The sequence below is a fragment of the Pithys albifrons genome, chromosome 1 (genome assembly GCF_047495875.1).
Source record: "Pithys albifrons albifrons isolate INPA30051 chromosome 1, PitAlb_v1, whole genome shotgun sequence".
NCBI lineage: Eukaryota > Metazoa > Chordata > Aves > Passeriformes > Thamnophilidae > Pithys > Pithys albifrons.
The window spans coordinates 70,947,655-70,959,854 of record NC_092458.1 but is presented as its reverse complement, the minus strand read 5'-3'; the positions used below and the strand labels follow the sequence as shown (position 1 = coordinate 70,959,854).

The 12,200-nt window shown below is 43.1% G+C and overlaps 1 protein-coding gene across 1 annotated transcript in view; it reads left to right on the top strand.

Annotated features, from left to right (window-relative positions):
- DDX10 (DEAD-box helicase 10) overlaps window positions 1-12,200 on the top strand; it is a 168,255-nt gene that overhangs the window by 2,596 nt on the left and 153,459 nt on the right. Inside the window, exons 2-6 of the mRNA XM_071554622.1 lie at window positions 5,802-5,862; window positions 6,086-6,216; window positions 8,248-8,406; window positions 8,840-8,960; window positions 10,800-10,989. Coding sequence (XP_071410723.1) covers window positions 5,802-5,862; window positions 6,086-6,216; window positions 8,248-8,406; window positions 8,840-8,960; window positions 10,800-10,989 — 662 coding nt within the window. The remainder of the gene's footprint in view (window positions 1-5,801; window positions 5,863-6,085; window positions 6,217-8,247; window positions 8,407-8,839; window positions 8,961-10,799; window positions 10,990-12,200) is intronic.

Sequence of the window (12,200 nt, the reverse complement as noted above, 5' to 3'; positions counted from 1 at the left end):
CCCACGCTTGCTGCAAGCGTGCTGGTGGCTAAAAAGGCCGATACAGGATAGGCAGGTCCAGTCACAAAAGGCACAACGGAACGTCTCCCTAGGTGACATTGGCAAGGAACGGTTCTTTCTGCGTTGTCTTTTCTCCTCAAGACTGACTCTCTGTGCATTCTCAAAGGAAGCAGCAGCGTCGTGAATGGTGTGTCTCCATGAATCCCGATTGGAGGCCAGAGTGGACCATTGGTGGCAGTCAATATGGCCAAGGCTGAGGTGTTGTTTCAGGGAGTCCTTGTATCTCTTCTTTGGGGCTCCTCTCTTGCGGCAGCCGGTGGCAAGTTCACCATAGAGCACAATGTTCAGGAGACGGTGATCCTCCATCCTGGAGACGTGCCCTGCCCAGCGCAGCTGCGTTCTCATCAGCATGGCCTCAATACTGCTGACCCCTGCCTGTTCAAGAACAGACACATTGGTCACGTAATCAGACCAGTGGATGTTTAGGATTGAACGGAGGCAGTGCTGATGGAAGTGTTCGAGAAGCTGCAGGTGGTGGCGGTAGATGACCCAGGATTCAGACCCATATAAAAGAGTAGACAGTACAATGGCTCTGTAGACACTGATCTTTGTACTTTTCTGCAGGTGTTTATTAGACCAGACTCTTTTATGGAGTTTTCTGAAGGCTTTGTATGCCTTTGCTAGCCTGTTGTCTATCTCTTTGTCAATCTTACCGTCTGAGGAAATGATACTTCCCAGATAGGTGAACTGCTGGACTGACTTAAGCTCTGAACTGCCTATGGTGATGTGAGGATGATGGAAGACTTCTTGAGGTGCAGGTTGGTAGAGAACTTCCGTCTTCTTCAGGCTGACTTCCAGCCCAAAAAGCTCAGCAGCCTCTGCAAAGCAGGATGTTAAGCGCTGCAGAGCTGCTTCTGTGTGAGCAACGAGGGCGGCATCATCAGCAAAAAGCAGCTCACGGACAAGGTGATTCAGGGTCTTGGTGTGGGCCTTCAGTCGCCTTAGGTTGAAGAGGCTTCCATCGGTACGATATCGGATGTAGATGCTGTTTTCTTCATCAAGGTCTGCTGTGGCTCTTTGGAGCATCATGCTGAAGAAGATTGTGAATAGAGTTGGTGCAAGAACACAACCTTGTTTCACACCACTGGTTATTGGAAAGGGCTCAGAGAGTGCATTGCCATATCTGACTTGTCCACGCTGATCCTCATGTAGCAGGATGATCATTTTGAGGAACCTGGGGGGACATCCTAAACGTTCCAAAATCTGCCACAGGCCTTTTCTCCTCACAGTGTCGAAAGCTTTGGTGAGGTCAATGAAGGTTACATAGAGACCTTTGTTCTGTTCCCTACACTTGTCTTGCAGTTGTCTGAGAACAAACACCATGTGTTTGTGGTGCTCCTATTGGCTCTGAAACCACACTGGCTTTCAGGTAGAAGATCTTCTGCGATAGTGAGTACTAATCTGTTCAGAAGTAGTATTGCAAGATTTTTACCAGCAATGGAGAGCAAAGTAATACCTCGGTAATTTGAGCAGTCTGATTTTTCTCCTTTCTTCTTGTACAGGGTGATAATGACTGCATCACGGAGATCTGGTGGTAGTTCCCCTTGTTCCCAGCAATGCACAACAAGCTCGTGGAATTTGGCATGGAGTGCTTGACCTCCATGCTTCCAGATTTCAGGTGGAATTCCATCAACCCCAGCTGCCTTGCCAGTTTTCACCTGTTGTATGGCCTTGAGTATCTCTTCCATAGTAGGGGCTGCATCCAATTCATGTTTCACCGGTTGTTGTGTTATGTGCTGAATTGCTGAGCCTTGGACTACACGGTTGGCACTGAAGAGAGTCTGAAAGTGCTCAGACCATCGCTTCAGGATGGAGGTTTTATCTGTTAGAAGCAGTTGACCATCTGCACTGAGTAGGGGGCTTTGAACCTGGTGAGTGGGTCTGTACACTCCTTTCAGGGCCTCATAGAATCCTCTTTGGTCACCCAAATCTGTGCATAGTTGTGTCTTTTCTGCTAGGTCGAGCCACCATTTGTTCTGGATGTCTCGAAGTTTCTGTTGGAGCTTACTGCATGCAAGACGAAAGGCGGCTTTTTTTATATAGCAAGATGGCTGAGCAAGGTGTGCTTGGTGAGCAGTTCTCTTCTTCTTCAGCAATTCCTGGATCTCTTGATTGTTCTCATCAAACCAGTCTTTGTTTTTCTTGGAGGAGAACCCTAGGGACTCTTCAGAGGACTGCAGGATGCAACTTTTAATATGTTGCCAAAGCGCTTCAGGAGAGGGATCTATGGGATTATCTTTAAGTCTAGTTTGAAGGTTTACTTGGAAGCTGTCTCTCTTAGGTTTGGGCTTGAAGTGGAGGTTAAGTTTGCAGCGCACAAGGCGGTGGTCTGTTTGACGTTCTGCACTTGGCATCACTCGAGTATGACGGACATCACTGACATTTCTCTGTTGTACTAAGATATAGTCAATGAGGTGCCAGTGCTTGGATCGAGGATGCATCCAGGTTGTCTTCAGGCTGTCTTTCTGTTGAAAGATAGTGTTGGTGATGGTGAGCTGCCGGTCTGCACAAAACTCTAGCAGGAGGCGTCCGTTGTTGTTGCAATTTCCAACACCATGCTTGCCCAGGACTCCTTTCCAGGCTTCAGAATTCTTACCTACTCTGACATTGAAGTCACCAAGGATTATGATCTTATCATCTGCAGGAACATTTTGGGTGAGGTGGTGCAGGTCTGTGTAGAATTTGTCTTTTTCCGCTGGGTCAGCTTGGAGAGTTGGGGCATATACGCTAAAAAGAACAACATGTTGCTTGTTGTGTAGAGGGAGGCGTAAGGACATAATGCGATCGGAATGACCTGTCGGCAGACTTTCAAGTTTGGAGGCAATGGAGTATTTAATCATGAAGCCAACTCCTGAAAGGTGTCTTTCAGTTTTGGGTTTGCCTGACCAGTAGAGTGTGTAGCCAGCACCATGTTCTTTAAGGCTGCCTTCCTCATGAAGACGAACTTCACTGAGAGCAGCAATGTCAATGTTGAGCCGTGACAGTTCGTGGGCAATTAGAGCAGAACGATGCTCAGGACATCCACTATCCCCAGTATCAAGCATGGTTCTGATGTTCCAACATGCGAGTGTTAGTTTGAGCACACCTTTGCAGGCAGGTGTATGCCTTTGAAATCTCTTTGTTTTTGTTTGACCGCATGGAAGATGCCGGTTGGCCGTGGTTATCCAACCGGGTGTGGAGATGAGCTTTGTTTAGGCCACCTTTGCTAGGCCCCTCTCTGTGTGGAGCAAGCAGTGCTGTCCCTAGAAAAGGCTGCTTGGTCATTCAGGATGCTACCACAAGAGACTGTCATCTCCGGGGTCAAGTCTCTAATGACCCATATCCTGAACCGCCTACATGCAGGGTTGGGTCTGCGGCTTCCAGCTGCTTCCTATCACCTGCCGTTTTCGACCCTCACCTGTTGCTACAGGGCTTTGCAATGTGGGTGAACCCTTCAAGCCTGCACAATGGATTTTTTAGGTGAGGCACAGCGTGCGCATAACTGGCCCCACCCTTTACTCCTAAGGTTCATCTGCCACGGCCTAGCGAGCTTGGACGGTGACAGCGAATACCTCAGGACGTAGGTTTGGTTAGAGTATCCTTCTCTTAGATGGATGGCCTTACAGGGCTAAATGAGCTCCATCTGCCCAGGTTTGGGGTTGGAGTTGTCCTTCTCCTAGGATGGTTGCCAGACGGCCAGCGAGCCCATCCTGCCTGTGGACACACTTTGTCTGACCCTTCAGCTGAGACCTGTCTGGCATGGGAGACCCTACTGGTGGCACAAACCACCTCCCAGCATAGCTCTCAATCTCATGAGGGCACGCAAGCTTCTCCCCCGCGACAAGGGGGTGTCCCCGGAGAAGCCTGTTAGAATTAAGACAGGGTAAACATGTATTTGTATTAGGATAGTTCCTAATAGTCCTCTAGGGGATAGTCTATCCGCTGGATAGTCCTCTAGCTTCAGGAATCTCCTGCCTGTGAACATTCAGGGGGATGCCCACCTGGCTTTCTGTTTTCAGCCCGTAAGATCTTTTCTGATGTGTGAGAAGCTTTTCCACTTGGTCTCCAGTGTTTTTTCTGTATTGCCCTGGATCTGGTTAAAGTTGGGGTGGGGACTGGGAGGAAGCACCTCCTGCTTGGGTCTTCAGCGGTCTCCAGTGAGTTTTGCATGAGGTAGATCTCTTTTCTTTGGTAGGCTCCTGTCTGTGCAGAGCACTGGCTGGGATCTCGGTCACGCAGACTGTGGGTGGGTTAGATCTGTGTGTGCTATTGTCATGTGTATGGCATGGAATAGGGATGTTATGGCTGATGGTTGCAAGAAGATTCACCTTGCCTCCCTGTCTATATCTTGTGTGAGAATGACTGTAGTGGGTAAAAAGACAAAATGAACAATGAAGAGATAATCAATATACTTTGTTACTGGATTTTTTTTCCATTTGTTGACATGTGATGGCAAATGTGTGGCAGTATAGATGCAAAATAATTTAGTTTCAGTGGGTCCAAATGGTGGAACCATTTTCTATGTTATGTGTTCATAGGTGATCTGTTGTCTCTTGATCCAGAGACTTTATTGCTTAACTGTTGGGCCATTAACATGGTCCTTTCCTTCCAGTTGTGCTCATGAAAAGCACTAAGAGCCTAGCTGATGTGTTGGGAAACTGTGTGAAAATTCTTTTTTATCATTATTACTATTAATAAAAAGAATTGTATTGTGTAAGAATATTTAGGAAGAGTGTAGGGCAGCATGAGGTGATGAGGTACAAGGTGCAGTCAGAGGAGTGTGTACTGTCCAGTCAAGCTGTCACCCAGACCAGCCCCTTTTTATCCCCTTTTCACTCTGTTTTCTCATGCAGGTTCCTCCCCAGTCTGCCTTGATCCCTCCCTTTTCCTGCCTGCGATCCTTACCCTAAGCATCCCGTAATGAGTCTTATACATTTCTACAGCCCCCTTAAAACACCTCCTAAGAGGCTGTCCAATGTCCTCAAATACTTTCCCCTCCCCAGCCCCCCTGAGTCTTGTGCCTCTGCAGATACTGATCCCTGCCACTCTGCAGGGCCTTCTGGGCACTGGGCAGCCCTGCTGATGCCTTGGTGGGGTTCACCCAGAACCCATGAGCTGACTACTCTGTGGTGGTCCCAAGGAACACCTGAGTCAGGGTGCTGTGATAGTGGGTCACCACTGTCTTTGAGTTCACAGCCTTTGATCTTTAATCACATAACCTAATGACAAATATATGCAAAACATTCTTGACACTAGCACTGTCAAAATGAGGAAGTGGAATGATGGAAAGAGATTTTTTTTCTCTGGAGTTATTTCTTGAAGCGTTTGTTTACCAGGCCCTTACCCTGCAGAACACTTACCTGCTTTAGTGATGTCCGGTTTTATACAGCAACTGGAATACACTTCATCCTCATTGCTTTTAGGGGTCTGAAAATACAGATGGGAAAAGGACAGCTGAGCTTTAGTAAGGCTGAGACCAGAGACCTCCTGAGATTCATTTCCATCTGTAATTTCATGATGATCTGAGCTTTAAATTGTGCTGTTAGCTTGAGTTATTCAAGTGTATTATTAACTCACAGAACAGCTTATGGTAGAACAGTTGTTCGGCTTAGATCAAACTAGTGTTGATTGCCTGACTGGCTAACTTGGCTGAGGTCGTACTGAACTACTACATATTAATGTTAACACCAACTTAAAGAATGCTATTTAATTTCTCTGTTATGGGCAGATTATAAACACTGATTAAAATTGTTTTGTTTCAGATAAATCCAAGTGAAATCCAAAGATTTTCAGATTTTCCGTTGTCAAAAAAAACTCTAAAAGGTGAGTATGGAAGTTTTCTTTGGAAAATAACAGAAGTGAAAACAAATGTATGTTTTATTTGCATCTGAATGGGTTTTTTTGCTTTAAAGTAAGATAAGTATTTAAGTATTGCTGTGTACAGTGTTTTCTAAACAGAGGAATACAATCATGGGCAAGACAAAAATAAATTTGTTCCTTTTCCCCTCCCACACTCTCTCTTCTCTTCCCACACTGCAAATACTAGGATTGCAGGAAGCTCAGTATCGTGTGGTAACAGAGATCCAGAGGCAAACCATAGGCTTGGCTTTACAAGGTAAAGATGTACTCGGAGCTGCAAAGACTGGATCAGGCAAAACCTTGGCTTTTATTATTCCAGTAAGTAATTTACATCCTTCCATTTGTACTCAAACCAAGTTATCCATGAAGTATTGATGTCATACAGCTTAGGTTAATAAATCCTGAGAGAAAAGTTACAATACAGCTGATCTAAGTGTTTTTAGAAAGCCAAGATACTAATTTAATAAAGCTGCTTCAGGTTCTGAAAGAGCGCGTGTTTCGAACTAGGAATATTCCGAGAGTTAGAAGTTTTATTTTAATCTTTACACTAGTAGACCCTCTGTGATTTGGGAAGGGCTTTGTTTTTCTCTCAGGAATGGTTCCTGGTGCAACTCTAGTTGTCCAGTTCTTCTAAAATTTGAAAACTAAGTGTATGAAGTAGAATGGAGGATTTTCTTCAGTTCCTTAACACTTTTTTCAGATGAGTGGTTTTCACTTCTTTAAAATGTTAGAATTTGGACCTTATATAGCAAAGTTAACATTAGCGATTGTGTACTTCCATTTTCTTGTTGTTTTTTGTGAACTCCTTGGAAATTTTCTCTGGGTGTAAGTGGAAAAACTGGTTGAACCCCCTTATCATGAATATATATGTTTGACAGTTTTACACAAACATCATGATCTGCATTTATCCAGGTGAAAGGATAACTGAGATGTGTGCTGAAAGTGGATGTGTAAGTGGATAACCCCCCCGTCATGTTATGATTAGATGAAAGGAAAAATAAATGTTTTGATTGTGAAGTTACTTTGTTTTAAACGTGACTTGCATTTTTGTAAGCAGAGATTTCTTGGAGCCTATTTTCTCAGTAACTGTGGGAACAGTAGTAAGTGCTTTGAAAACCCTCTATGGATAAGAAAATTGATGCTTTTTGCTGGTTTTTAAAAGAATAATTTTTTATTAGTGAAAAATAAAAAATTGTAGGTGGCTTCAAAGGATAGTCTTGTCAATTTGAGAAACAAAAGTGAGATTCCTCAATTAACTAAGAGTAAAAGTACTTTAAGGGCGGTCCCGTGGTGTAATGGAGAGCACTCCGGACTCTGAATGCCAAGGACCTGAGTTCCAGTCTCAGTGGGACCGTCCCCTGGCAGTTCAATGCCTCCCTGCCATCCCATCCTGTCACATCTCGGATGCTCAGTAAGGTCAGCCCCGGTTAGTACCGAGTGCTGTGACAGTCACGAGGACTTCACTGTCACTGTCCAAGCTCACTTGGCCGTGGCAGATGGTCCTGAGGACTGAAACGGTGGGGCCAGTTCTGCACACGCTGTGCCTGACCTAAAAAATCCACTGCGGAGGCTGGAAGGGCACACCCACATGGGGAGAACCCTGCCCAAATCTGCGTTCGCGAAGTTTGGCCATACATACATACATAGAAGTACTTTGTTTTAAAAAGCTTATTTTAAAAGAGTTTTAGAGAAGAAGAGTGCTAGGAGAGGAGCTGAAGAGATACAGAGTGGAAAAAAAATTAATTGTGCAAGGATCCTTAACAGCTCTCAGTATTTTGGAAGGATTCAGATATTCATACCTGTAAAGTCTTTGTGTTAGGTTTAGCTGACTAAGACAGTGTTTCTGCAGTGTGAATTCACAGGAGGAGAAATAATCCTGGTTGGGATGTAACTTTAATTGCAACGCTTTGTGTATATAATGTCAATAGTGCTTCAAGCTGATAGCCAGAATTAAAGCTTCAATAATTAATGGTCCTGCAAAATTTGATGAGCAGGGAAATTTCTCATGTTTTTCCACACTGATTTCAATTATCATGTAAATGCTTAAGGCCTAATTTCCAGAATTTAGCAGAGTAGGATTAATTGTGCAATAAACTTTTTATGATTTACCACCTGTTTCTGTCTGTCATAGGTTGGTACTGGAGAGCTTTGCAACAGTAAATATCGTTACCATTAATTACAATTTATATATAATGAAACTATGGGAAGTATACACTGGTGTTTCTTCATGTCATTACTTCAATTAACATGCCTTTGTCTTTTTTCTTAATGGCGCCTTTTGTTACAAACCTGTTGTTACACAATTTCCTTCTGAGGTTTTTATACTGTTAATATGGCAATTGTTTTCAGGCTTTGGAACTCCTGTTTCGCCAGCAGTGGACTTCAGCTGATGGACTGGGGGTTTTGATAATATCACCGACCCGGGAACTGGCATATCAAACCTTCAAGGTTCTCCGTAAAGTGGGAAAGAATCATGAGTTCTCAGCTGGCCTTATCATTGGAGGAAAGGTATGTCCTCTCTTGGAGTTTGCTGTATGGAAGCATACCTGGAGTGCTATTTAGGAAGAAAACCCTGGGATCAGAAAGTCAGGGAGGAGAGTAGTTAATGGGAACTTATCAGCGACCTACTCATTTTCCCGTGTGTACTCTGTGTCTTTTGAAGCTTTTGCATGTTTACGGTCTTCCTGGATTCCATGACTGGATGGACCTTCCTGCCAAGCCTTCCAGGACTATCCTGACTTAGATTGTTCTGAAATACATGTTTCTCAGGCCACAAGTGTGAGCATGCTGAAGAAATGGTGACATATCTGTGGAAAGAGGAAAGGCTGCTCCTTAACTCTTCTTTCTAAAAATTATCAATAGGTTAAGCCGTCTTGACTGTGTCTGGTACTGGGCTTCTAGAGTGAAGAACTAGAGCTAAGCTGGTTTAACTCCTTTTCAGGATCTGAAAGAAGAATCTGAAAGAATCCACCACATAAACATGCTAATTTGCACTCCAGGACGCCTTCTACAACACATGGATGAAACTTCATATTTCTATGCATCTGATCTGCAAATGTTAAGTAAGGTTTTTAAGTACTTGGAAGTATTCAGGAGCATTCTGTAACAGTTCATAATTGTGTGGAGCCGTTCCTTGGATAAAAAGTTTTTCTTGTTGGGTGCATGGATGAAATGGCATTTAAACTCACCCATGTCCAAATTAAATTAGAAAACAGCAAAGCCCGTTTCTTGTGTGTACCTTCTCTGGAGCAGTTGCAGAGCATGCCTTCCTTAGGATGACAAAAACCAGTAGGTGACTTAGTAAGGAACCCAAACCCAAATGCAGTGTCCCATATAATCCTTTATATGGGCTGGGCTTTCCCTTCCCCTTATGGCTCTTGTGTTTCCCCTGTCATGATAATCGACTAAGTCTAATGAATATTCAATGGAGTGTGTATATTTTGGCCCAATTCTAGAAAACATTTTTTTTGTATTTTAAGACAGATTTCTGCACTTTTTATTGTTTTGTTAGCATTGTTAACATTGTTTCTCTTCATCCTTCCAACCTGAACAAAAATTTTCAGTGTAATGAAAAGGTTTGCCTGCCACTAAGAACTGCATAATCTTTAGCATAGCTTGAGGAACTTTGAAGCAATTAAGAAGCTAATGAAGCTGATAAAATGTGAAATTATGCTTGCTACACTTAGTACAATTCATGGCAGTCAGACAAAAATGGCATTAAATGCAGGCTCTTTCCTTAAAGCTTTAACTCTCTGCTACTCGGTTTATATTTCAATGGTAAATTCAATGGTAAATTTAGCTTAAGTAAGGGAGTTTGTTTTGCTCTGTCATGAATGGTGCAGCACTGTTTCTTGTTCTGTGCTTTTATTTCATTACTAGGACAGGGAGTCTGCAAATTGCTGAAGTGTTTACTTGAAATGCTGAACTTTTTGCTTCAGTGTGTGAAACTGAGGGCTGTAGTGCATAGATTCTGGGAAATACTGTGATTTCTATTGAAAGTTCTTTTAAAAATGAAACACATGAATATTTAGAGAATCCTGTTGTGTTGGTTTAATGGTAAACTGGCAGGAGAAATGAACCCAACTAAAAAAAAGAGAGATTGTAAGTCAGAGTTACATTACAATAAATGCAATGATACAAAGAAAAATTGGTTTTAACCACAAAAACCACAAGTATAACACAGCTACCTGGGGCACAAGCAGAATGGTGTTTGTCAGCCCCTGTGCTGAGCCCCACATGGCCCCCCTTAGTTCAAAGTAAAAGGAAAGGAGAAAACCTACTAGTGCAAATGATGGTTGGAATCTGGTTGAGAGCGGTGGTCACAGTCCTGTCGAGATTCTGGTCCTCCTCTGGATCCGATGAGTGGTACCAGAAGTCCCCAAACCCCAAGATTATGCTCAGGTTCAGATGGGAATGCCCAGTACCTCCCCCAGGGCCAGGAGTTTCACAATGGACTCTGTGAGTCATGGGATAATTTTTGACTCCTTGATGGTCCATTAGCAGACATGACCCTTCAGGCTGAGTGTGAAGGTGCTAATGCTCCCCAGAGGGGAGTTACCACACCTGAGTCATTGGTGTGAAGACCTTATTCTCACAGGGTCCTCTAAAACCCAACGTGTAGCCTGAAGGGTCAAGTGTGCCTTGGGCAGCTCTGCAAATGAACCATTGATAACAGTTTGTTAGAAATGATATAGAGGGTGTAGAATACACAGTTTTAGTTACACCACACAATAATAACGTGGTCCTGGCTGTGCTAACTAAGACACCTGTCATATACAATAATTAAATTAATCTCTGCAGTTTAAGAATGGATGGAATTTTGTATTATATGGATTTAATATAGGGGGTTTTTTAATAATGAAATCTAAAACAGATTTTCTCAAATTTATCCCTCAATCCAGTTCTTGATGAAGCTGATAGAATTCTAGATATGGGGTTTGCTGATACAATGAATGCAATCATAGAAAATCTACCCAAGAAACGCCAGACCTTGCTTTTTTCTGCCACACAAACAAAGTCAGTGAAGGATCTTGCACGGCTGAGTCTGAAAGATCCAGAATATGTTTGGGTTCATGAGAAGGCCAAATTCAGGTATGTTGGGACCTTTTTTGCTTGGGGGGTTAAACAGATAGTGGTCCTACTTACTTACTCTGACTGTCAGATTCCTGAACCAGAAGTTGTGTTGTGCATCCTCCTCCTTCCTGCAGTGTCTGATCCTGCTGTGTCCCTCCCTGAAAGCAAGAAATTTCCAGATAAAAGTAGGAACTAGTTTTGACTGAATTATTACAGGCAGTCTAAACCTGTGCTTGTCTTGTGTCCCCTCAGGCAGCTGCTCAAACTGGAAATTTTCTTCCTTGTGAGGAAGCCCTAGAGTAGATTATAGCTTGAAAGGAATAGCGTCCTGGGTCTAACAACACTCAGTTCTGAATTGCTCCTTTTTTTTGTTTGCCTTCCTTGCCTCCTGCATGTGCCTCCTTGCTGTGGAAATGCATCACGTCTGTTGCACAAAGATGAAGTTGGATTTTCAAGGAAAAGGGCTATTGAAAAGGTGTAGAATGGCAGTCTTGTTTGTGTGTTCAGTATTGGGTGCCCAAAAGAAAGCATGTGGGGGTAATCCAGGTGCAGTAAGTCTTGTGCTTCCTGATGTTCTGCGTGTTCTATGCATGTTTAAAACTCCAAGCCTGTGTGCACAAAGTAAACGCCCTGTATGTCATGCCATACAGTTTGGACAGGGTGGAACGCCATTGCTGGGAGTGAAGTATGTGATCTACAAGGCTCAAAAAATGTAATGTGTAACTAAATGAAGAAATATACACATTGCTTTTTGGCACATCATTTTCTTGTGAAATCTAAATGAAGAGCGTTATTTATTTTGCATTTCTGTGGGCTTGATCATCTGAGTGTCAAATTGCTTATGAACATGGATGATTCTTTTTCTGCTCATCTATGGAATATGCATATATTTCCATATGTCAGATACAGGAGAAAGGTGAAACATAGTGATAAAAATGGCTTTCCAAGAGCAAACAAATCATCAGGAAAATGCTCAGCAGAATCACGTTGAATCTTTAGCTATTTGATTTGGTTATCTCTGTATTGTATTGCAAATACCTTTTGTTAATCCGTAGTACTGTCAAAGACATCTTAAATGAGCATGATTGCCAGGAAAAAAATCTGTGGTTAATATCTTCCTAGCAGAAGAGAATGTATAAACCTAATGTGCAGTCTTCATTTTGAGGACTGACTGAATATCTGTTTCATAGATCTCGCATGTTTTGTGAAATCTCTTTTAAGGTACATTT